The sequence below is a fragment of the Saccopteryx leptura genome, chromosome 6 (assembly GCF_036850995.1).
Source record: "Saccopteryx leptura isolate mSacLep1 chromosome 6, mSacLep1_pri_phased_curated, whole genome shotgun sequence".
Taxonomy (NCBI): domain Eukaryota; kingdom Metazoa; phylum Chordata; class Mammalia; order Chiroptera; family Emballonuridae; genus Saccopteryx; species Saccopteryx leptura.
The window spans coordinates 124,919,927-124,946,433 of NC_089508.1; the positions used below are offsets into that span (position 1 = coordinate 124,919,927).

The following is a 26,507-nucleotide window of genomic DNA, read 5'->3' on the forward strand; positions in this document are numbered from 1 at the left end:
TTCAATATCCTCACTCATTTCGTCTATTCTTCTGCTAACAGTATTGTCACTGAGTGGCATAGCTTTTACATCTTTGTCATCTTTTTCAAGAACTGTTTTAAGAAATGCTGATATTGACGGTTTTATTAAATTCTCTCCTATAGTGTGATTTTCTCCAGTTTTAGCGATGAATAAAGAAATCTGATAACTAGCCTCAACAACACGATTATTAGTTGAAGTATGAGCAGTAAATAGAGACTTTAATGTTGTTCTTTTTTCAAAATTTTTCTTTAAAGTTTTAAAGTAACTCAAATCTGAATTAATATGAGCACTATGTTTCGCCTTCAAATGCGCCTCAAGATGACCTCGTTTCATTGATTCGTTGGTCAAGCATTGCTGGCATAAAAGACAAAAAGGAATCCGCTCATCGTGAACAGCGGGTATGATCCCAAATTTTAAATATTCCTCCGAATATTGACGAGTTTTTTTCTTGCTTGCACCACTCATTTTACTATGGGCTATAAGAAATAAAAATAAGATCAATTAAAAACTAATATTAAAATATGTGTTAAAATACATTCAGTGTGACATAGAGTAAACGTATACTAAAAATTCATATTTATTTAAATGTATATAACACATTTACTACACTACCACTGCAAATCAAAAAGTATCTATATTTTTTCCACTTGACAAAATTTTCTGGAAAGTTATGCTTCTAAAATTAAAATTGTCGTGCATGTACTATTATAGCCCCAATAATATTTATAAAATATTAGTGCTTCCTAGCCCCGATGCAAGAAGTACTTAATAAAGAGTTTAATATTGATAAAAATAAAATCAAATACTTGCCAATTATATCTATACAATATATATATGTATATTTATTAAATCAACGAGCTTTTACAACAGTTTTGACTGACACTTATTTCAAATTAACACCAACTGAATGATGTGAAACACTACAGAAGTTGCGATGGGCCAATTAGGTGAGAATAACTACATTGTTTAGCGAGTTTTTAAAACGTCCGGGGTTCCCCGCGGCAGACGGCACGCTCCGCGGTGAACCCAGGACGAAGTTTACTTGATGACGCCGATCACCCAGTTGATATTTTGGTCTCGTCAAACAAAATTATACTTAATAATTATTTACCGCAATTATTTAAGAATTGCATTTTTTGTTAAATTTGGCACCGATATCTAGCATTGCATTTAAATGGCCCGGGGCAAAAGAGTTAAAGACGTGTCGAGTCCATTTTCAAATTGCCCTCCTTAACTATCAAATTGCCCCCCCTGTGGGGCGTGGGCCCCACGTTGGGAAACACCGCTCTAAGGGAATGAAGGCCTAAAGAAATAGTTCAACTTGTGTGTCTATTACCTAGTTCAGATGAAGAGTGTAGAATCGTGGGAAAGTGTTACAGGACAGAAGGGAGCATACAAGGCCCTGGCCAGTTGGTTCAGTGATAGAGCATTGCCCAGCATGTGGATGTCCTGGGTTCGATTCCCAGTCAAGGCACACAGGAGAAGCAACCATCTGCTCCTCCACTCCTCCCCCTCTCCTCTCTCTCTCTCTCTCTCTCTCTCTCTCTCTCTCCCACTCTTCACCTCCCACAGCCATAGCTCAATTGGTTCAAGCAAGTTGGCCCCAGGCACTGAGGATGGCTCCATGGCCTCTCCTCAGGTGCTAAAAAAATGGTTTGGATGCTGAGCAATTGAGCAATGGCCCCAGATGGGCAGAGCATCACCCCCCAGTGGGCTTGCCTGGGGGGGGGGTGCTGGTGGGGGCGCATGCAGGAGTCTGTCTCTTTACCTCCCCTACTCTCACTAAAATAAAAATATATAATAATAAATTTTTTAAAAAGAGAGAGTATGTCATAAGCACACTGGGAAACCTCATCAAGGCCTGTTCATTCAGATTTCTCTCGGGTCCCTCCCATTGGAGATGAGGGTGCACCTTTCCCCCGGGGACAGGTGGGGCACCTCTCACATGAGGGACCTATGGCCTGCTTCCAGGGGTGATCAGAGTCCTTAATGCACCTGGCATCTTTTTAAAATCCTCTTGCTTAAAATGTTCAATATGGCAAGATGTCATATTTTGGGGTTACATGTCCTGAGCCCCATCCTTCACAGTCACAAGTTCTGGAGGTTGGGGCATGGACATAACTTCTGGGGGGACCACCATTCAGGCACTACAGTGATGTGCATTGTTAGGAACATGGTTTGACAGGAGGAGGACGTGGGGCGGGGAGCAGGCCCTGGGTTTGCTGGCTGCTCTGGCCTTTGTCCAGGCCTGGGCACACAAGGAACTGGCTCAGGGCAGAGGCCGCCGGGGCTGTGGGGTGAATGGGAGAAGGTGGACTCGGTCACTGTGTGTGTGATGAGTAAGAGAAAGAGAAATTTAAAATTTGGCACTAAAGCACGTTTCTCAGAAACGTGCTATAAGATGCTGGGTCTTGGAATGACAGTAGGTACTGTGTGGGGAAATGGTCCTAGAGGCAGACACACTCGGGCAACTCTGGGCCAGGCAGGGTCACACAGGCCCCTCTCCTGCAGCCATCTCCACTGGCACGCTGTGTGTACTATGGCTCAAGGGCCCTGTGGGGGGCAGCCTTTCCAAACCTACTTGACTTTGGACCTATTTTACTTAGATAATCTCAAAGGACAAATGACCCACACATTTCTGGATAATATTGCTCCTAGGGTCCCCACCTTCTGAGATGGGGGAGGACATGTAAGGGCCAGAAGGATGGAGGGAAGACAATTGAGTCAGGTGATGTGTTGAAGGCCAAATTTGTTTCCCAAGACCCCTGCTAGCAACAAGCATGGCCACAGGGACTTGGAACGTTGGCAGAAGCCACTCAAAGGCTTGCATAGTTGTCTTGGACTTGTAATGTCTGTGGGACTGTCCAATGGTTCTCTAGTGCCTTCTTATCAACAGAAGTTTTCACCATAGAGGACGCGTGGCACATTAGCATCCATCATTGTGCTACCTCGGAGCCACTGGACAGCAACTTCCATGCCACCTGGGAAAGCATGCCTGTGCTGTGAATGGTCAGCATAGGAGGAGGGGGTGAGCTGTGAGCCCTCTTACTTTATACCGAGAAGAACTGCCTTCCCCACCCCCTCGCCATGCGCGGAAAGGGGCCTTCCAAGAGCACAGCTGCCCCTCCCTGTCCCCCCACCGCCGCAGTAGTCCTGGACTCTCCTGTCTTTAGCGCTCCCTGCCTCCCCTAGAGAAGGATGCATGGTATCAGGGACAGAAATACAGACATCAGTTTTGCAATGATCATAAAAAGGAGTGAATATTTTCTGAGCCCTTAGCATGCAGAGACACCACATTAAATGTTTTACGTATAATATACCTCATTTAATTCTCATGACAGCCCTACCCTTCAGTGCTATCCATCATCAGATTTTATAGATGGGAACCCAGGGTGAAGAGGGATTACATTTCTTGCCCAAGGATGCCTAGCTTGTGTGTGGTACAACCAGAGTGTGACTCCAGGCAGTCCAAAGCTAAACTAACATTCATAACCACCAGATTACAAATTTAATTATCAATGTTTTAGATTTCATATGTTGGTGAGACTTATGAAAGGAAATTGCAGAAGGCAGTGGGGTATGCAGACCCAAACGAGGTCAGGCCTGGGCATGGAGCCATTGCAGGAGACGGTGGTTGAAAAGTGCCCATGGATAAGTTCACTCAAACCGTGGGGTCGGCAGTCAGTTATACAGATTTACAATGCAGAAGGAACTTCATGCAAAGATTGTATGTATTAGTGGGATGTTTTCCCAAGCACAGAGTTAGAAATGACTGACTACTATTATCACGAACCATGGGCAGAACATTCCAACTGTGAGGAAACAGGACCCAGACGCAGAAGTCTGCGCCCTAAATCATGCTGGAAAGTCAGAGGTTGAGATTTTTGAGAAGCAAAGATCTCTCCCTGATCCCATAATCACAGTAAGAAAACCATGGTCTCTGGTGAGCACTAGTGGGAAGATCTGATGAGCTGAAGTTCTGCCCTAGCATCTCTGACGACAAACTCCGTGTCCTCCCCTTTCCCTCGAGACTGGAGCCGATTCATCTGGGGAGCTTCCTACACGCTGCAGACAACCAGGAAACAGGAGCTGAATCCAGAGCCAAAGAAATGAGAGCCAACCCCAGTCAGCTACATGCATTCTTGGAAACATTATCAAATTTTAAAGTGTTTTCACTGACTTATCCCCAGTGCATTGCAAATGTCTGAACTTTCTTCTTCATAGCTAGGGACCCAGTCATGATAAATTGCTACCTACTTACACTGAGTTTTATTTTGTTCTGATTCATTGTCTGCTTCATGGACCTTCTAAAATCACAGTTTATGGACTCTACATCCTGGTGGTTCCCAGAGAGAAATGAGCCTAGACTCCAGAGAATCAAATGTCTTCAAACTTGGAGCCAGCATCCAGGCTCCCTGCAAAGGTCTCCTAGGCCCCCAAGTATTTCCTCTCTTAAATCACAGATCGCTGGCACAGGCAGCGGATGTTCGAGTTACTGCTTTCTTGGTAGGAGACAGTCCCTTCAGGGTCTCCCGAGCAGGCAGAAGTGCTATCATTCCTGGCAGTTTTATTGTGCTCTTCTTAGTGATTCCTTTTCAAAGTTGTGTTTCACTTTTTGTTGTTTTTGTTGTTGTTGCTGTGCCTGATTTTGAAACACGATATTGACTCTCTCCTGGTATGTTCATGGGCTGGATGAAGGACTGTTCATGAGAAATGGAGCTTAGTCTCTCACTTGTGAAATACAGCGACTTTTATGTGACACATTTCCAATGAGGTGATGCAGATCTTTAGAGCCAGTGGTGAGTTATTGTGCAGTGGTAGCAGTTGGGATTCTGCCAAATTTTTATCTGGGTGGAAACTTTATTTTTGCTTCAGCGAGAATTTGTTCTCTTATGATGGTTGAACTGAGCAGGTTATAGGGATGTGACACAGAATGAGGCTCAGTGTTCTGTGCCATGAGCCAACGGACACAGTGTCACCTCGAGTTAGCACATATGAAAAATAGCCATTTACTGAAATATGCAAACATTTCTCATTAATGTAAAAAAGCATTTGGTCAGGAAAGTAAACAACAGTTCTTCCCAAATGGAAGGCAACAAAACTGAATGATGTGACAACCGCAAGAAGTTCTTGGAACTTCCTGAAGCTTTCTCTTCGCTAATATGTGTCACCTATAAACCCTCCACATGTACAGCCAGAAATTTGAGTGTTTGACATTGTGCCTGATAGACACACACGAAAAGGTTGCAAGCCTGATCCATTCCCAGTGACATTGGTTAGGCTCTGGTGCACATACTGCCCCCACTCACACTTTAGTCTGTGTTTACAGTCCCACTTGGGTGTGTGAAGGTTCTTCAATTTTTGCTATTTTTCTTCATTGGCATTCAGGTTTTCCTGATCACCCCCCGTGTTTTTATTTACACTGTTGTATCCCCTGTGATGTACCCTGGATGTGAGCCTAGGAAAACTGCCTCAGGTAAGACTGAAGAGCACCTCAAAATCTCTTACTCGTAGGCAGATAGTGAACTTCCCAAGTGATTGTGACTGGGAACCAGGAAAGCGGAAAATGGAGGAGAGCAAACTTGGAAACTCCCCCTCCTCCCTTCACCTCTACCATTGTCAGGGTCAGCCAGGGAATTAGAGACAAGTTCTCTTGCCCAGGTGCTATGGTATTTTTGTGATGGACTTTCTGAGAGTCATGGCTCTCGGGACCTTCCCCCAAGTATCACCTGAGAGCCCGGGGCTCTGTGGGCAGCAGTGCTGTGATGGAAACCACCTGGACGTGGGCAGCACCCAGACTGGGGGCCACCTCTTGTGCTACTGCAAGCTTGGCAGAGTAATTGCTTCTGGGAGCCTCAGCCTTCTCATCTGGAAAATGGAAATGGAAATAAACTTTCTTCCTCCATGGTTATTAGAATTAAATAAGATCATGTCTATCAAGTGCCAACATAAGGTAGGCACCAAATAAATGTTCATTTTCTTGCCTCTCCACGCTGATAATGGAAGGAGGAACTCCCTCACTGGGCTGTAGCCTGTTTCTCAAACTGAAATATAGTACATGCCTATCCACTGATGGGGATAGAGAGACATACTTCCTTAGTGAGGTTGTCAGACTTCTGGGTGGACTTCCCAAAGCAGGGGCAGAGGAAAATGATTGTACAGTAGACATGCAGGCTCATATGTAGATATGAGAAGCAAGTCTGCCCGTGCTCACCTTGCTGAAGACCCGTGTCACCGGCAACAGATGAACTCTCCCTGTCAGAAGGTCTTGACCACAATGGCAAACTATTTTCTTTGCCACACTGCAGCTCTTTCTTGGCCCACAGTTAGGTCATATTTCCCAGGCTTCTCGCAGTTGGATGTGGCCAGTGGAAGGTGGGCAGTCCTGAGCGTCCTCCACATTCTCCCCTCCCCACCTGTTCAGGGCAACCCCGAGACCACATGTTGAGGTGGGCAGAGTCCCTAATGGCCTGGGTCCCTAAACGGCCATGCAAGCAGAGTCCCACCTGCTACACCTGCCCCACCACCTGGACTTCGCTCGGATGGGAAAGCTGTCTGTGTGTAAAGCCATTAAAATCCCAGGTCTGTCTTACAGCAGCTAGCATCACCTTAACTAATAAATTTGATGAAACAAGAGGCAAGTTTTTTAAATGTTCCCCTTGTGACGCAGTTGACATTCTTTTGAACATGATGGTACCATTTTATATCTCGTTTCCATTGGGAAACACATTTCATATTTGCTTAAAAACTACCTATATGGTTGCCCTGGCTGGCTAGTTCAGCGGTAGAGCGTCAGCCCAGCACGTGGAAGTCCCGGGTACAAATCCTGGCCAGGGTACACAGGAGAGGCGCCCATCTGCTTCTCCACCCCTCCCCCTCTCCTTTCTCTCTGTCTCTCTCTTCCCCTCCTGCAGCCAGGCTACATTGGAGCAAAGTTGGCCCCGGGCTCCATGGCCTCCACCTCAGTTACTAGAATGGCTCTGGTTGCAACAGAGCAAACGCCCCAGATAGGCAGAGCATCGCCCCCTAGTGGGCATGCCGGTGGATCCCAGTGGGGCACATGCGAGAGTCTGTCTCTCTGCCTCCTCACTTCTCACTTCATAAAAATACAAAAAACAAAACAAAAAAACCTACCTATATGGTCTATCTGTGCAAAAGATGCTGTGCATAGCAATCATAAGAAATATGTAGAATAAGGTTCTCTGTTAGCAGGAAGTATGTTTAATTTTTTTGCCTAACAGTTTCAGCTGAAAGCCAGGGTCAGTGATATCTACATTTATTGTGTTCTGAATTACAAATTCCTGATGCCAGGTACTGCATTGGAGAGAAGAACTATCTCTATAAAGATGGGAGACATAAATGTAATTATTTTTTCCTAATTATTAGAAATTCATAAGTCAGGCCCTGGCCGGTTGGCTCAGCGGTAGAGCGTCGGCCTGGTGTGTGGTGGACCTGGGTTCGATTCCCGGCCAGGGCACATAGGAGAAGCGTCCATTTGCTTCTCCACCCCCCCCCTTCCTCTCTCTCTCTTCCCCTCCCGCAGCCAAGGCTCCATTGGAGCAAAGATGGCCCAGGCGCTGGGGATGGCTCCTTGGCCTCTGCCCCAGGCACTAGAGTGGCTCTGGTCACAACGAGCGACGCCCCGGAGGGGCAGAGCATCGCCCCCTGGTGGGCAGAGCGTCGCCCCTGGTGGGCATGCCAGGTGGATCCCGGTCGGGCGCATGCGGGAGTCTGTCTGTTTCTTCCCGTTTCCAGCTTCAGAAAAAAAAATAATAAAAAAAAAAGAAATTCATAAGTCAAAAAATTAAAATTTATCTAAAGTGTTTTCTATGTTTTTGAGTTCTCTTCAACAAAGTACTGTGCTGAAAATAACTGGACCTTCCCCAGTCTTCCAACATCATCGATCACAAAGTGAGGGATATTTAATCCACAGGATTTGAACCTTAAATGGGACCATGTCTACCTCCCAGCCTAACGCCTTGCACAATAAATATTAAGTAATACACCCAATAGCTGTTGAAGCCTTGACCTCTTTCGTAATGATTTGGTTTACTAGATTTTGTTTTGAAGTCATGCTTAGGAACATGATTTCTCACCCTTGAAGACTTGTACAGCACTTGTGACTGCTTCTGCCAACACCGATCGTTGCTGGGTAGCCATACTTGTAGTGATGGTGTCTAGTCTTACCGTTACTACTGACTTCTTCTTGCCACTTTTACTGGTAGCTGCAGCCTTCAAGTCATCATCTTCAAATCTTTCTCATGGGGAGAAGAGAATAAAATGTCCCTGGTAGAAATTACAGCTGACCTTTAGGTAATGCAGGACTTAGAAGTGTTGACCCCTGCACAGTTGAAATTTATGTATATTTTTGACTCCCCCAAATTTAACTCCCCTCTATTTAATTTAATAGCCTACTGTTGAACAGAAGCCTTACCAATAACATAAGTCAATTAACACCTTTTTGTATGTTATATGTATTATATACTGTATTATTATTATTTGTATTTTTCTGAAGTGAGAAGCAGGGAGGCAGAGAGACAGACTCCTGCATGCAGCCAACCAGGATCCACTGGCATGCCCACCAGGGGGCGATGTTCTGCCCATCTGGGGCATTGCTCTGTTGCAACCAGAGCCATTCTAGTGCCTGAGGCCATGGAGCCATTCTCAGCATCCAAGCCAACTTTGCTACAATGAAGCCTTGGCTGTGGGAGGGGAAGAGATAGAGAGAAAGGAGAGGGGAAAGGGTGGAGAAGCAGATGGGCACTTCTGTGTGCCCTGGCTGGGAATCGAACCGGGACTTCCACATGCCGGGCTGATGCTCTACTGATGAGCCAGCTGGCCAGGGCCTACTGTATTCTTGTAGTAAAGTAAGAGAAAAGCAAATGATATTAAGAAAACCATAAGGAGTTGAAAATATACTTGTAGTATTTATTGGGAAAAAAGAAGCCCACATATAAGTGGATCTGCATGGTGCAAACCTGTGTTGTTCAAAAGTCAACTATGTCCCTGGCCAGTTTGCTCAGTGGAGAGAGCATCAGCCCAATGTGCAGATATCCCAGGTTCAATCCCTGGTCAGGGCACACAAGAGAACCACTTGCTTCTCTCCTTCTTTCCTTCTCACAGCCAGTGGCTCGACTGGGTCAAGTGTCAGCCCCAGCCACTGAGGATAGCTCAGTTGATTCTAGCATCAGCCCCAGATAGGGGCTCTCAGGGATCCCAGTCGGGGGCACATGCAGGAGTCTGTCTCACTATTTTCCCTCCTCTCACTTAAAAAAAAAAAAGTCAACTATATTATGAAAAGATTAACCTGTTCTTTCTGTGAGCTAGAGAACACCCCCGCAGAGCAGCCTCCCAGCTCTGAGATGTTGCTTCGGCAGCCCAGGGGCCCATCACCATCAGAACCAAGGTGGCTGCTGGTTCCAGCCAGCTGAGGTTCATGGGAGTCAGAACTTCCCGCCTCCACACACTCTGCCAGCTCAGCTCCTGTTCTGGGAGGAGGCAGAGAGGGAAGAGGGGATAGGTAAAGAAAGACCAGGGATCAAAAGAGGAAGAAGGAACGCTGGTGGGTCTTCCTTGAGGAACCCAGGTGATGCGTGTGCACATTAGAGTTTGAGAAGCCCAGTTCTTAAAGCATCTGTTGGTTCACGTTCCACCAGCCCTGAGCCAGACCACCTGCTGCACACTGTCTGCCAGTGTTAGGCAAACATGGAGTCATTCATTTGCTTTTGTAGTTTTTTGGTTACTGCTGATAATAATTATTTTGTTTTAATATTGTATTTGTATATCTTCATTTGTGAATTGACTACCCATGGTCTTTCCCATTTTTATTGTATATTTACCTTTTTTTTTCAAGTTAAAATAACTTCATTGTTTTTACTACATTTTTCTGCTGCTTCCTGTAGGAAAAAGAATAGCTAAAATTTTTAAAACAAGAATGTGTAATAATTACCTTTTATGTTTATTCAAGATAGAATTATATTAGGATGCCATTTTAGGGCCAACTTTAAAACCCAGTTTTATAAAGAAGCAATTCACATACACCGTCCTTCCCTCTACAGAGTGCAATGCTGTCTTTTTTAGTATAGTCCCAGTTCTGTGGCCATCACCACAATCTAAGTTTTAGACATTTTCATGGCTCCAGACAGAAGTCCCACCCATGCGTAGTCACTCCCCATCTGTCTCCATGCACCTTGGGTCCAAAGGACTATTGGTCTGCTTTCTCTCTTCATAAATTTGCCTATCCTGGACACTGCATGTAAATGGAGTCATTCAGTAAGTGGTCTTTTGTGACTGGCTTCTTTTACCAAGCATAATACTTTCTCTCTTTGGGGTTGGGGGTGGTGACACACTTTTATTTGAACACAGCATACATGTCACTGACTTCTTGTCTACAGCTACTTGCACGCTAAAGCAGCCGAGTGGGGAAGTTGTAGCTGTATGGACCACAGAAGCTAAAATACTTACTATCTGGCTCTTCAGAGAAAAAGTTTGCTGCTGGCTTTGTCACAGACCAAAGAAGGCAAACCAAGAAACTCGGGTCACTGACTATCAGTCTGGGACTGTTTGGGGTAGAAAGATGAAAAGTAAATAAATATTGCACAGCAGGATCAAAGGGAGCTTAACAGGTTACATACAGGTAAACCCACTGACTATACACACTATACTTCTGCAATGTGCTCAACAAATGTAGAGGGACATTCTCAAGGGTACTCAAGTTGTGGCATGTGGCAGCCCTCCATTTCTCTGATTGTCGAATAATATTCCATTATCTGGCTGTACCACAGTTTATGCAGCCATTGGGGTGGACATGGGCATTTGAGCTGTTCCCACTTGTTGGCTATTATTGGAGTCCTGTGCTCCAAGCATCCATGGACAAGTTTTTATGTGGACATACACTTTCTTTTCTCTAGGAATGGCATTGCTGGGTTGTGTGGTAACTCTACATTTACCTTTATGGTGCATCTGTCTGACTTTTTCCACAGCAGTTGCTCCAGTCCACATCTCCAGAGCAGTGCACGAGGAGTCCAGTTTCTCCGCAGCTTCACCAGCATTTATTCTTACCTGTGATTTTGATTAGCGGGTATGAAGTGGTATCTTATTGTGGGTTTGAGTGGCATTCCCTGAAGGACTAACAATGCTGAGCATCTCTGCATCTACTTTTTGGCCATCCATAGATCTCTTGTGGAGAAATGTCTATTCAAGTATTTTGCCTATTTTTCAACTGGGTCATTTGTCTTTTTTACTATGAAGTCAAAAGAATCTTTTTATATATTTGGGATGCAAGTCCCTTAGCAGACAAACGTATAATTTGTAAATATTCCCTCATGTTCTGTGGGTCATCTTTTCATTTTCTTGATGGTATCATGAGCAGCAGAAAGTCTTTAATTTTGATAAAGTCCCATTTATTTATTTATTTTTCCCTTTGCTGCTGTGCTTTTGGTATCACATCTAAGAAACCATCACCTAACCCCAGGTCACAAAGTTACTCCCATGTTTTCCTGTGGGGATTTTTTTTTTTTTTTTGTATTTTTCTGAAGCCAGAAACGGGGAGAGACAGTCAGACAGACTCCCGCATGCGCCCGACCGGGAGCCACCCGGCACGCCCACCAGGGGGCGACGCTCTGCCCACCAGGGGGCGATGCTCTGCCCCTCAGGGGCGTCGCTCTGTTGCGACCAGAGCCACTCTAGTGCCTGGGGCAGAGGCCAAGGAGCCATCCCCAGTGCCCAGGCCATCCTTGCTCCAATGGAGCCTTGGCTGCGGGAGGGGAAGAGAGAGACAGAGAGGAAGGAGAGGGGGAGGGGTGGAGAAGCAGATGGGTGCTTCTCCTGTGTGCCCTGGCCGGAAATCGAACCCGGGACTTCTGCACACCAGGCTGACGCTCTACCACTGAGCCAACCGGCCAGGGCCTCCTGTGGGGAGTTTAATAGTTTTATGTATCAGTGTCCTTGGAGCCACTGTAACAAACTAACGCACATCTAGTAGCTTAAAATAGTGCATATTGGGCCCTGGCTGGTTGGCTCAGTGGTAGAGTGTCAGCCTGGCAAGTGGAAATCCCCAGTTCGATTCCCAGTCAGGGCACACAGGAGAAGTGCCCATCTGCTTCTCCACTCGTCCCCCTCCCCTTCTCTCTCTCTCCCTTTCTCTCTCTCTCTCTCTTTTCCCTTTCTACAGCCATGGCTTTATTGGAGCAAGTTGGCCCCAGGCGCTGAGGATGGCTCCATAGCCTCCACATCAGGAAAGCTAAGAAGAGCTCAGTTGCTGAGCAACAGAGCAAGGCAGAGATGGGCAGAGCATCGCCCCCTACTGGGCATACTGGGTGGATCCCAGTCAGGGCACATGTGGGAGTCTGTCTCTCTGCCTCCCCTCCTCTCACTGAATTAAAATAATAATAATAATAATAATGCACATTAATTTTCTTACACTTCTGTCAGTCAGATGTTTGAAATGGCTTCACTAGGTAAAGTCACGGTATCAGCAAGGCTGTGTTCTGGCAGGGGCTCTGGGGTAGGTTCCCTGTCTTCCTGCCTTTGCCAGCTTTTAGAGGCTGCCCACAGCTCCCTTTCACCATCAAAGTCGCCAGTGGATTGTTGGGTTCTTCTCACATCAGATTACTTCAACTTTTTCTTCAGTCTCACTGCTCTTCTGCATGTAAGAACTTTTGCGATTACATTGAGGCCACCTGGATATTCCCAGATTGTCTCCTTATTTTAAAGTCATCTGATTAGCCACATTCTCTCCTACTGCTGTCTTAATTCCCTTTTGCCATATAATGTAATGCATTAACACATTCTGAGGATCAGAAGATGGCCTTCTTTGGGGGACTGTTGCTCTGCTTGCCATAGCCTGTGGTCTGTTTTGAGTTTATTTCTGCATGCTGTGTGAGGCAGAGGTCCAACTTCATTCTTTTGCGTGTGCATATCCAGTTATCATGGCACTATTTGTTGAAAAGACCTTTCTGTTTATGTGACCTACTTTTTGTCTTAAGACAATATAACATCAAAATGTACTCATAAATATGACCAATAAATATGACATGTCACTTTAAATAACTGAATAGGGTTTTGCTTTTTTGGACATAGCAGTGTATTTAGCATCTCCTCTGTGGCTGGACATTGTCTCCAGCCTTTTACCATTTAAATTGCCATTATCTGATTGGTGGGGATTTCTTTAATATTTATTATACACAAATCTTTTTACATTGTGTATGTTGTAAATTATCTTTGAAATCATTTACTTCTTTCTACCATCCTGGTTTAAGCTCTTGTCCCTTTTCATCTGGACTATCTACTAACTGTTCTTTTCGCTGCCAAGACTGCCTCTCTAAATCCTTTTTCCATAAACAGAGTGGCCATTGCGAAGTGCAGATCTGGTCATGTGATTGTCTGGTCATGTGATTGCTGCCTCTGCCCTTAATGGAGATTCTCATTAGGAAAAGGACAAACCTCTTTTTAAAAAATATCTATCAATCTATCTATAGATAGATAGATAGATAGATAGATAGATAGATAGATAGATAGATAGATAGATAGATAGATAGATATGGCTTGACCAGGTGGTGGTACAGTGGATAGAGCATTGGATTGGGATGCAGAGCACCCAGATTCGAGACCCCAAGGTCGCCAGCTTGAGCATGGGCTGGTTTGAGCAAGGCTCACCAGCTTGAGTCCAAGGTTGCTGGCTCGAGCAAGGGGTTACTCGGTCTGCTGTAGCCCCCTGGTCAAGGCACATATGAGAAAGCAATCAATGAATGCAGTCAATGAACAACCAAGGTGCTGCAACGAAGAATCGATGCTTTTCATCTCTCTCCTTCTTGTTTGTCTGTCCCTTTCTCTGTCTCTATCAAATTATATATATTGATTTTTAGAGAAATAGAGAGAGAAAGGGAAAGGGGGGAGGGAAGCATTCATTTGTTGTTCCACGTAGTTGTGCACTCATTGGTTGCTTCCTGTGTGTGCCCTGACTGGTGATCGAGCCACCGACCTTGGGGTTTGGGGATACTCTAACCCACTGAGCTGCTCAGCCAGAGCCAAGAACAAAACTCTTTATCATGGACCCTCCTTCCCTTCATCTTCTGCCATGTCCCTCACTTACTTTGCATCCATCCACACCTGCTTCCTCTTGGGTCCTCATGAAAGCCATTATTGCTTCGACCACAAGCCAGTCTCCCTAATGAGGGAAAGCCTCCTATCACCATATATCTCTCCTTTGCAGCCCTTTTCACATTGCAATTTTCAATTTACTTGTTGGGTTTTATGAATGTTGGCTTCCTGCACCAGATCAGATGCTCTAGAAAGACAAGAACTGAGTCTGCTTTTGCTAATCATTGTACCTTCAGGTTTCAGCACGTGGTAAATGTTGGTATTCTGAGTAAACAAGGGAAATGTGTTTTCTACTCTGACTTTCATTTTTATGGTGTTTTTTGATTTACAGAATCTTAAAAATCCATATAAATGTGTAAATCTTTTATGATTTTGTCTTAGTTAGAGCTGTTTTGCAAGTCTTTCTCCATTCCAAGAATATAGAAATACCAGCCTGTTTTCTTTTACTGCTTCTTAAATACTTCTATTGTTTGCATTAACATCTTTAATATACCTCCAATTTATATTGGGCATGTGGTATAAATTAGGAAAATAACTTTACTTCCACAGTGATCTATCAGGTTCCCAAACCTTCTCCCTCCTTCCCTTGCAGATTTGAAGTGACTCATTGATTGCACAGGAACTTCTTTTCTGTTTAATTATGTAAATAGTGTATATCTTCCACTGGTAGTATTTGCCACTGTTCTCATTATTATAGCTTTATGTCATGTTTTAGTATCTGACAGTCACATTTCTTATAAAATAGTACTTTTGAGTTATACAATTTGAATTAAGGGTTACTAGACAGAGAACCATTTCTTAGAGCGGTAGTTCTCACACTTTAGCACCTCGACCCCCAGGGTTCCTGATTCAGTCAGTCTTGGGTGGTAACCTGCTGCATCTCTAACGGATTGCCCAACAGTTCTGATCCCAGAACCACATCTGAGAGCCTCTGCATTGAACGCTTGAAGTAAAGAATGGGGTCGGCCTGAGAACAGTCCTGGCGTCTCCTCTGAGCTGATTCCCTTGTGTGCTTGTCGTGAGCACCTCACTGCTGGTGGGTGTTTCCAGCCCCACACCTGGTGCTGCTGCAAAGCCCAGCCAGAACAGGCAGCCCTCCCTTCCAGGCTACCCTGTTGTCCACAGCTGCCAGGCAGTAGGCTGTGACCTCCCTTCTCAGATGTGGTGCCTCCCTGTGCAGCAGGTTATCAGGATTTCCCTTCCATTTAAGGCAGATGACATCGAGAACTCCTCTTGCTGTCCTCATCCCCACTCCCTGGCTGTGTAATAGCTCCTTGGTCCACAACAAAGGGAAAATCAATTACTAACACCTGCTTCTGCTGCTGGACCCACAGCCAACGCCTGACAGAGTCTTTTTCCACCTATTCTGCACATTGTAGCATATTTAAAGAAATAAACACAGTTTGAACCGTTTAGCCCTACCATTTATACCTCTGTGGAGAAGCCTGCTCCTTCCCTGTTCCTTAACAGAGGGAAGACATTCTCGGGAAGTAAACTAGCCTGAGAGATGCTGTCTGCTGTGGGTTCACTGTGCTTTGTTATTCAGACAGAGGTGCATGATGCTATTTTGCATGAAACATGTGGTCTTAGGAAAACATTTGTTTTTCTTATTCTTTGAGACACGTCCCCCACCCACTTACAATTTCCCTCTCTCTGTCACCCAAAAGTGAGGTAGAAAATTATTTGCATCTCCTTGAGGGATGTACTTTCTGGGACTGTCTCTTTTTCATATTTTTTTCTTTCATGGTACCTAAGATGTGCCATTGGAGGCCCTCTTCTCCAGACACAAGCAGACATAGAGTTCCTACAGGACTCCCCTCCTTGCATCCGTCCCCTCTGTATTTAAGCACACATTGAGCAAGGCTGTGTCTGCGCGGCACCCGGGGAGCACAGGGCGATGAGTCTGCTGTCATCAAAGCCGCACTCCCTGCTGATGGAAGGATGTTGATACATTCGTTAACAGTTGCAACACAGCCTGAATGCTGTTGCACTGGAGGTAGGCAGGGGACCCATGGGGATAGAGGCCAAGGGCTCTGTCCTCAGCTTGGCAGGGAGCCTGCCAAGGCACAACTCCCAGAAAGGGTGACATTTACATAAATCACTGGGAAAGAGGGATTTATTTGTGCGTTATTTTTTTTTAATTTTTTTTTGTTTTGTTGTTGATTGATTTTTAGACAGACAGAGAGAGGAAGGGACATGGGAGCAGGGAGAATTCATTTGTTGTTCCCCTTAGTTGTGCATTCATTGGTTGCTTCCTTTAGTGTTTTGGGATGATGCTCTAACCAACAGAGCTCACCGGCCAACGCTTGTGTGTGCATTTATTGATGTCTATTATAACTGCTATTGTTATTTTTATTTCCTTTTTACTTTTTGAATAGTAGTACATTCACGTTTGACAATTCATTCAGTAAGTGTAAAAAGGGTTATAGACATGCTGTGCGATAGAAATATGATGTGATTTCAAATGTGGTGTGATTTCTTTTTTTTTTTTTTTAATTGAGAGCCTGGGAGGCAGAGAGGCAGACTCCCGCATGCGCCCTAACCAATATCCACCCAGCAAGCCCACTAGGGGGTGATGTTCTGCCCATATGGGGCCACTGCTCCATTGCTCAGCAACTGAACTATTGTTAAGGCCTGAGGCAAAGGCCACAGAGCCATCCTTAGCACCCAGGGCCAACTTGCTCTAATCAATCGAACCATGGCTGAGGGAAAAGGGGAGGAGGGAGGAAAAGGGGTGGAGAAGCTAATGGTCACTTCTCCTATGTGCCTGGGAATCAAACCTAGAATATCCACGCGCCGGGCCAACACCCTACCACTAAGCCAACCGGTCAGGGCTAATAATGTGATGTGATTTCAAATGTTAACCACATTTTGTTTAAAAAGTAAAACAAAAGAAGTGAAATTCCTATTGACACTATATTGCATTTAACCCACATAGACATACAGTTATCATATCAACATGTAATCAGCATAAAAATTTTGTAATGACATACTTTACATTTTTTGATACCAAATCTTTGAATTGGTACAAAGTGTATTTTGCATTGCAAGTCACAGCAATTTGGAATAGCCACATTTCAAGTAGCCACATGTGACTAAGTGCTGAGGTAGTTACATTTCCCTCCCCCTTCTACTCAAAACTGTTGAGTTCCATTTCTAAAAGCAGCCACTGTTGCCAGCCTCCAGTGTGGTCTTGCACAGGGAGTTACCATGTACACAAACAGTTATACACACATATATGCAAACAGTGGGACAATCACATTGTTATGCATGATACTTTTTTTTCAGTTAATAACAAATTTTGGAGATGTTTCATATCATTACTTAGGAAGTAAGCTCAATTTTTTCTTTTCTTTCATTTATTTGTTTTACTGCAGAGTGTCCCGTTTTATAATTGTCACAGATTACTCACTTAGTCTTGATCAATGGTTGGTTTTCAATATTTGGCACTTATATAAACAATTTGAGAAGAGTTTCCATATTTAAGACATGAACATTAGGAGGAAGCAGGTGAAAACCCACAGTGACAACTGCACTATCGTTACAACTACTCTATAATATAAAATTATTTAAAAATAAAATGTTTTTTTAAAGAATCAGGGGAGTGACATGATGGATTTCCACTGTAGAACAAGCCTGGGGTGGCGGTGGGAAGGAAGACAGGAAGGAGAACAGGCTGGATCAAGACTCTGCTACAAAACATCAGGAGGAGATGGTGGCAGGGGATGGGAGCAGGCCAGCAGGAATCTGGGGACACGGACAGGCTGGGGGAAACTCAGTCAGACTTGGTGATGGTTCAGATAAGAAACAAGGAAGTAGGAAGATTCAAGATAATACCCAGTTTCCAACCTTCAGGAATTAGAAGATGGGAAATGGTGTCATTCACAGGTTTCTAGGAAACGTTACTTCAGCTTTAGACTTGTTCATTTTGGTGTACTATTTTTTTTTAATTAAGCGAGAGGCCGGGAGGTAGAGAGACAGACTCCCGCATGCACCCCAACCTGGATCCACCCAGTAACCCCCCTACCAGGTGATGCTCTGCCCATCTGAGGCCATTGCTCCATTGCTTGGCAACCGAGCTATTTTAATGCTCAAGGTGAGGCCGTGGAGCCCTCCTCAATGCTTGGGGCCAATTTGCTCTAGCCAATCGAGCCATGGCTGTAGGAGGAAAGGAGAGAGAAGGGAGAGAGGTGGAGAAGTAGATGGTTGCCTTCCTGTGTGCCCTGATTGGGAATCAAAATCAAGGCATCCACATGCTGGGCCAATGCTCTACCACTGAGCCAACTGGCCAGGGCCTGGAATACTTTTGAAAGATCCAAGTGCCCATTAGGCAATTGGATATAGGGGTACAGAGGTCAGAAGGAAGAATTGGCTCAAGACTGTTGTGGAGAGTCTGGCATTTAAAGGGCGATTGAGGCCACAGGTGTTCAGTGGCTAGGCCCAGGAGGTGGCAAGGAGATAAGAGCCTGTCCATACGAGTAGTGACAGTGACAGGTAGTCATTAGGTTCTAGAGGTAGACCACTGGGGCCAGTATACTGGCTTTGCCACCTACCCAGTGTGACATGGGGCAAGTTATTTAAGCTAATAAGGCTATTGTCAGGATGCCATGAGACAGTGTCTGTCATGTTCTCAGGATAATGCTGGGGCCCCTGGTGCTCAAAGCCCGTTGGCTAATTGGAGGCAAAGGAAAACTAGAGAGTGTTCTGGAAGCTAAAGATGGTTCATAAAAAAGGGTATATATGCACTTCATACCCGTTATGATGACTATTGTCAAAAAGTGTAAAATAAGTGTGGGCAAGGATGTGGGGAAGTTGTAACCTTTCTGCCTTGCCAGTGGGGTGTAATGTGGGCAGCCACTGTAGCAAACAGCTTGGTGGCTCCTCACAAAGGTTAATCATGAAGTTACTCTGTGGTCTGGCAGTTCCCATATCCAAAAGAACTAAAGGCAGGGATTCAAACAGATACTTGTGCACTCATGCTTGTGATGATATTACTCACAATAGCCAGGAGATAAGAGCAATCCAAGTGTCTGTCAACAGCTGAATGGGTAAACACAGTGTGGTATGTCCATGCAGTGGAATATTACTCAGCCTTCAAAAGGAATGAAGTCCTGATGCGTGCTGCCACATGGATAAACCTTGGAAACATTATGCTGAGTGTAGCAAGCCCAGCGTAAAAGGGCAAATATTCTAGGATCCCACTTATATGAGCAACCAAGAATAGGCAAATTCATACAGACAGAAAGTTGAATAGAGGTTACCAGGAGTTGGGCCGGGGGTGCAAGGAGAAGAGGAATAGGGTGTTATTATTTAATGAATACAGAGTTTCTGTTTGGGAAGATGAAAAAGTTATAGAACTGGATAGTGGTGATGGTTACACAACATTGTGAATATACTTAATGCCGCTAAGTGGTACAGTTAAAAATGGTTAAAATGGTAAATTTTATGTTGTGTATATTTCACACACTATGAAAAAAAAATAGTAGCTAATGCTGCAAAGGACTCAAATATGATAAGCCCTGAAACATTATCCTTTGCATGTATTTTGTGACCCAGGGACTAACTGGTGATATTTCCAGAGTCCTTGTAAAGTGGAACAGAGGTCAAAAGTCAGCTTGCAGTGGGTGCAAGGGTGATTGGGAAGTGTCTAGGCCAGGGGTTGACAAGCTGTGGCCATGTCTGGCCCACTGCCTGCTTCTATAAGTAAAGTTTTATTGGAACCCAGCCTGGCCTTCCCTGTGTGTCTTGTCTGGGGCTGCTCTGGGCTGCAGCACCAGAGGTGAGTAGTTGCCATGGAAACCAGATAGCCTGCAAACAGGAAATGGTAACTCACTGTCCCTTCACAGAAAGTTCCCCAGCCCCTGGACTAGACAAGACCACTGGACTTTCAAGAACTCTGCTTTCTTAGACAATTTCTGCATTTGTGGTGAAGCCACTGAGTGGAAGACAGTGCCCCTTCAAGTCACAGAGCAGAACAGACCCAGCCAAACTAATAATAATGATAATAAATAAATAAATAAATAAATAAATAAATAAGGGGGAGGAGGAAGAGATGAAAGTGGGGAGAAGAGAGACAGTTCCTTTCTCTCACTGGACATCCTTCACTGTACCATCTTGCAAAAGGGACTGTAAGTCCCACCACCAAGCTGCCAGAGAACTCCCCACTACTAAACTGTCATGTGACTAGTGAAAATAAACGCTCTGAGATGCCAACAGACGGCAGTTTGGTTTCAAGTTTTCTCATTAATGCGGAAAACACCCACACCTCGGACCCGGTGCCAATATTTATTCCAATCCAAGAGAAAGCGTCTTCAGCACGTCCTGTGTGTTGGAATGGTGCCAGGTTTTATGGCTTGTGACCTAATTGATAATCGTCATAATAATCACATGGCCTTTCCCCACTTCATATGTGGGACAGCTGGGTTCGCTGAGGTCAAATAGTCATCCGCAGACTCCCCCAGAGTCCGCAGCAGACCTGAGGTTTGCATGGGTCTGCTGGGTTGCAGGGACCCAGGCAGCTGTTCTCACTGCACTGTGCCATCACCCTATCCTCTGTGGCCACCAACAGCCCCAGAATGACTCCTTGTGCCCATTTTAAGTAGACCCTAATATTTGGTGGCTTCCCAACCTGTTTCACACCTCAAGTCCTGCTATCTCACAATAAGAACTGGCACTAAGGTGTGTTTCAGGGGGCTTCAGCAGCACCTGCTCCCATCTGTTCCCACACTACCTGTGCCCCCAAGTCCCAACCTGGTTCACCTGACTTTACCCAGAGAGTTTTCTTTTAAACTATCTTGCCCTTCATTGCGCTCTGCTGGAACCATCTTATCACCTGGGCTTCGCCTGCTCCCACCTTACCATCAGCATTTACACTCTCAGTTCTCATTCCTCCAGCTCTTGGCTAGGTGATCCAGGGAGGCAGCAGGAGGGGGATACAGTGACTCCTCCAATTCCCATCCATTTGTGTCCAAATGATGAGTGCACAAAACACAGCATCCTTGTGATATTTTTTTCCCTTTGAGGCTGCCCTTGATAATGCAGGCTAGATTTCTAGCCATCACATCGGGACTAAAAGGGAACTCGGAGGTCATGCTCCCAACCCTTGATTCTATCAGTCAGAAAACCAGCTGGTGCCTAGAGAGGACTGGCATCTTACCCAGGCACACACAGCTTGTTGGTAGTGGATGCTGGACTAGGAAGCCCCCTCCTCCGGGTCTCCCAGCTCCTAGCCTGGAGCTCATTCTGCTGCAGCTCACGGACTCCTGCCTGCCTCCAACGATGAAGCTGGGGTCGTCCCCCTGCATGTGGAGTGCTTACCTTGGAGCCTTTTCATGAATTAGACCAGATGCAGGACTCCACATTGATCATTTCTGTCCCTCCCCTTTCTGCTTTCTGTTAAAGAGGCAGCCCCCACCACCCCCCACCCCCTAGCTCCCAGCTGGCTCCTGTCCCCTCCCCCAGCTGGGAGAAGTTATTACATGAAGGGATCAGCTTACCAGTTTTCTCCCGAGCCAGCAAGCTGAGTGAGCAGAGGCTGAGCTCGGAGCTCCGGGTAGTCCAGAGCGGGAGAGCAGAGGGAGCAGCGCGGTGCCTAGCAGAACTCCAGGGCTGGAATCCCGGTACACAAGTGCATCTGCTAGCTGTTAGCACTTGGCAGACGGAGCTCTCCTCTAGCATAGTTCTAACCTTGGGTAATAATGTTTGTCAGCTACCTGATATTAACATTGCTCCACGTTCAAACAGCAGTGTTAGCAAGACCTGGGGGAGAGGTAAGCCAAATAAAATATCTTGTCAGAAGTTGTATTTTTTGTCAGTATTAGATTTCCTTTTCTATCTATCAAGAGGGATCAGGGAACGGGGCTGCAGAGAGTCATTCTTACACTACTGCTGTTTTAGGCTTGCCTGGCCATTTGTTAAGAAGCAGGCTTCTTTTCCTCTTAGAGAGCCTGTGATTTCTAGAATCGAGCTCTGAGGTTAGAGTCGCCACCCTGGGGAGCAGGCACGGCCTGGCCTTGCTGACAGATGCCAGGGGGCGCATGCTTCCCCAGCCACTGCTGGGATGAAAACGTGCCTGCTGGGTTCCAACAGGCGCTGGGACCGTCTGAGAACTTTTCTCCAGCGTAGCAAAGAGAATGTGCATGCTAGAGGAATTGTGTTCTTCCTTCTTCCACTGCCTTTGTCTCAGTTTTTCTTTTTGTTGTTGTTTTGGGATTTCTTTGGTTTTTTGTTTTGGGTTTGTTGTTTGTTTTTTTTTGCTTTGATATGTTTGGGAAATTTGTGCGTGGCTTTCAATCACAGATTTGCAGAAGGATAGATAGGGATACATGTAAGGGCTAGGAATGTGCCCAGCTCTACCAGAGAAGGAGGCACATTAGAGGCCCATGAGGATGATTTGTTTGTATTGGTTTAGCTTATATGCTTGCTGCACACAGTTCTGCACATCACAGATGCCTGCAGACAGAGACTGGAAAGGATGCTCCTGTGGGCTGGAGAGGGAAGCACTTAGGTGTGTGTACCCTTGCCCACAACACATTTCCCTCATCCACTCCTTGCACTCCTTACGCTGGTGAAGTCAGAGACGCTTGGGTAATGCAAGGATAGCCTTTTCCCTGAATCCATCTTCCTCTTTGAAAAGCCAAGTCAAAGTGTGTGTCTCTTAGAAAGGCCAAGGGGCCACTTCACACAGCCTTGTCTTTTGTTGGCATTGTCAGGAGAGAGCAGGCTCTGCAAGCCTAATGTAATTACTTTCCCTGTTCTCAAAGCAACGGCAGGAGAGCGCCTCCTCACCCACCTGCCGCACCTAGCCCACAGCCAGCTGTGGTTTCAGCAAGCTTGTTGCTCTTTTCAGACAAACATGTGGCTTGAGGCATGCAGAAAGACGTCACTTGTTCTAGGCTTTTAGCTGATTAGTAAACCCATGTCCTCTGCTCTGCAGATATTTTCTGTGCCCGTGGCTAGGATGGGGTGTGTCATAGTGGGGGGATCCAGGTCTTGAATGCGAACTGGAGGACCTGAACAGGTTAGTGATGCTGGAAGCTAAAAGTAAACCATAACCAAACTTCCCTGTTAATGTTTCACTGTGCAGAGTAAATGACAAAGGGGCCAGCCTCGCTCAGCCCTGAGCACTTCGGCATGTGAGAGGAGAGAGCTCATGTGGAAAATATTTCCATCACTACTGCATGTGCAGATGGTCCGGGGAGACCCCCGTATGGAGCAAATCACAGCGCCCAGCAGCCCGCAGTGGTGTGCCAATTACTCTTATTAACAGCAGGGGCCAAGGGCAGGCTTCAGTTACCTGGGCACAGCTGGCTCCCAGGGAAGGCCACTCTGGAATGTGTGTGAATCCCAGCCTTGTGTCACATGCAGAGAGGCGAGAGGGGCTCTGTTTCACTTTACAATCAGCAGAGCAAATGGAAAATGAACTGGGAAGGGCACGGGCTCGTCCAAGTCTTACTGCTGTTCCAATGGCTCTCAGTGCTTGGGAAGGAGAAGAAAGCGGAACTTCTGTGTTTTGAGTTAAAGTATGAGTGCCTAGTAGCCAGAAAGCCCAGTCACACCAAGATGCCTGCTTCTCTGCTCCTTTGTGTGTCTTTTTCTCTTTTCCTTCCTTGTTTTCCTTCCTCCCGCATGTGTGTGTGTGTGCATGTGCTTGTGCATGTGGGTGCCGCAGAGCTTTGGTCCACAACCATGTGCTGCTATGAAACTGGACAATTTGTGGGACTCTTTCTCCCTTGTTGGAAATGAAATGATGGGGGAGAAACATGAGTAGCTCCCCCCACTCTCCTTAAAAAGAATGTAGTTTAGGCTCTGGCCAGTTGGCTCAGTGGTAGAGTGTCGGCCTGGCGTGTGGAAGTCCCGGGTTCGATTCCCGGCCAGGGCACACAGGAGAAGTGCCCATCTGCTTCTCCACCCCTCCCCCTCTCCTTCCTCTCTGTCTCTCTCTTCCCCTCCCGCAGCCGAGGCTCCATTGGAGCAAAGATGGCCCGGGCGCTGGGGATGGCTCCTTGGCCTCTGCCCCAGGCGCTAGAGTGGCTCTGGTCGCAACAGAGCGATGCCCCTGAGGGGCAGAGCATCGCCCCCTGGTGGGCAGAGCGTCGCCCCCTGGTGGGTGTGCCGGATGGATCCCGGTTGGGCGCATGCGGGAGTCTGTCTGACTGTCTCTCCCAGTTTCCGGCTTCAGAAAAATACAGAAAAAAAAAAAAAAAGAATGTAGTTTATATGGGGCTTTGAAGAATGTGCTATTTATTTAAAAGAAGCTGTTGTTATAGGCTTGTTCCTTACGAAACTCGCCCATAAACATGTGGTGTTGTCCCCAAGTCACTGGGGTTTCCATTCTCTCTCTGCTAGCCAGTTTTTTTGCAGGTTTTAATTATCTTCCTTTTGGATGTTCATAAAAACACATAAGCGGAAAGAAAGAAAGGAGAAGAAAGCCTATACCTCGTGGTGCTTGCTTAGCTGGTCGTGTTCTCAGCATGCGGGCTGGGAGCCACTCGGCAAATTCAGTCCACTTTCTAGGCTGTGAGGTCCTTGCAGAAGGGCAGGGGCTGGCAGGTGGTGGGAGGAGAGACTGTAATTCAAAGCCGAGCCTCCCTTGGCATCCTGTAGCTGGCACTTTTGGTGCCAACAACTGGCGTCCAAGGACAGAGCAACCTGGTGTGGCATTGGTGCACAGATCTGAGGTGGCAGAAACATTAAACTAAGAAAACAGGACACTAGAACGTCTTCGCTTTTGTCAAAATTAGGATAGCAGCCGTGCTCACTTGTACGAGTGTGTGCATCCCCTAAAAGAGTGGAAAGGACAGAAAGGTCAGCCCAGATTTTGGGTGCATTTGTCCATGTGAGGAGCATGCCAGGGTCCAGTTTCTTTGTAGAATGCAGCAGAGTTGGGCTGTGGGGGGCAATTTCCCGCTAAAATTGAATTTGCCCTCTTAGGTAAAATCAATAAGATACTGATATCAGTGGGGAGGAGGAGGGAGAAGCAACTAGAAACCTGTACAGTGACATATATTGGGTGAGATAAACTCCTAGAAGTGAGTCCAAAAGATGTTTATCTTAACTTTGATGAAGCAATTTGACAAAACCTATCAAAAAAATTTTTTTCTATCTTGACTGCTAATGAGTACAGTGTTTCTTTTCCTGGTGGTGGCACTGTTTTTGAATTAGATAGTGGTACTAGTTGCAGTTTTGTGACTATACTAAACACCACTGCATTGTACCCTTTCAAAGAGCAAATTTCATGGCATGTGAAAACGTATCTGTATTTTTAAATAAAAATAAGTAAACAATAAGCATCTCTTTGACACTGCTTTTCCCATTTCTAAGACTTTATCACATAGATCAGCGGTTCTCAACCTGTGGGTCGTGACCCCGGCGGGGGTCGAATGACCAAAACACAGGGGTCGCCTAAAGCCATCGGAAAACCCCCGCCGGGGTCGCAACCCACAGGTTGAGAACTGCTGATATAGATCAACTCAATGTGCACAATACTGAGACATCTTTCATAATTAGGCTGTTGCAATTACCTAACTGTCCCTTCATAAGGGACAATGTGCAGGTGTTCAAAAGAATACAGTTACTCTGTATGACCTGATAAGAAATGACAACCAGGATGTTGTTAGGTAGGAGCAGCAAGATGCAGAACAAAGTGTGTAAAATGCTACCCTTGTATGAAATGAGTTAACCTATTTGTCCATCCTTTCTCTGGAAGGTTATGCAAGAAAATGGGGAGAGAAACAGAGTGTCTGGGGGAGGGAGAACAGCAGGTGAGAGACTATAATAATAAATCACTTCATAATAAGTTAAATATGTGCAATGGAAGGTAACGTCCTCAGCAATAGCTCATAGCACGTGTGAAGGCGAAGTGTACATGAGCTAATGGCCATGCCACTGAGGCGCAGCTCAGTTAAGTCCTTCCTCAGAGGCCAAAATGATAGTCTCTAGGTGACTCATTCTACTTATTTAGCACCTGCTTGCAACCCCTGTTTTTCTTTGCATTTTTATAGTGAGGATAATAGTCGCTGCTCTAAGGGCTGGTTGGATGGTATGTGTAGACCTCTGAGCTTGATGTGTCAGACAAATAGTAAATAGCACTATTGGCTATTACTACCGTTACTGTTGCAAATGCTGTCAGGGTGTGCCACCTCAGTGCTGAGAAATGGAAAGTTGAGGGTACGGTCTTTGTATTCAACAAGCTCATGCTTTGAAAGGAGCACAGCACAAACCATTAATGGTCATGTGGTGGGAAATTCTCTTTAATTGCAAGAGCAGATGCAAAGAAGCATCGTGATCCACCTAAGAGAGTAAGAGGGAAATTCCACAAACCGGGTCGTATTGAACTGAGGCTTGACAGGCAGTATATTTGGGGCCTTCAGGACAACCCCCCAGGT

At 45.8% G+C, this 26,507-nt stretch overlaps 1 protein-coding gene across 3 annotated transcripts in view; it reads left to right on the plus strand.

Annotated features, from left to right (window-relative positions):
* Positions 1–26,507, plus strand: part of THSD4 (thrombospondin type 1 domain containing 4) — a 715,204-nt gene that overhangs the window by 442,361 nt on the left and 246,336 nt on the right. Inside the window, exon 1 of one of the 3 annotated variants that reach the window (XM_066388580.1) lies at positions 21,660–21,890. The exons of the other annotated variants lie outside the window; for them this stretch is intronic. Coding sequence (XP_066244677.1) covers positions 21,819–21,890 — 72 coding nt within the window. The 5' untranslated portion in view covers positions 21,660–21,818. Of the gene's footprint in view, positions 1–21,659; positions 21,891–26,507 lie in introns of those variants that run through there. 3 annotated transcript variants of the gene reach the window in all.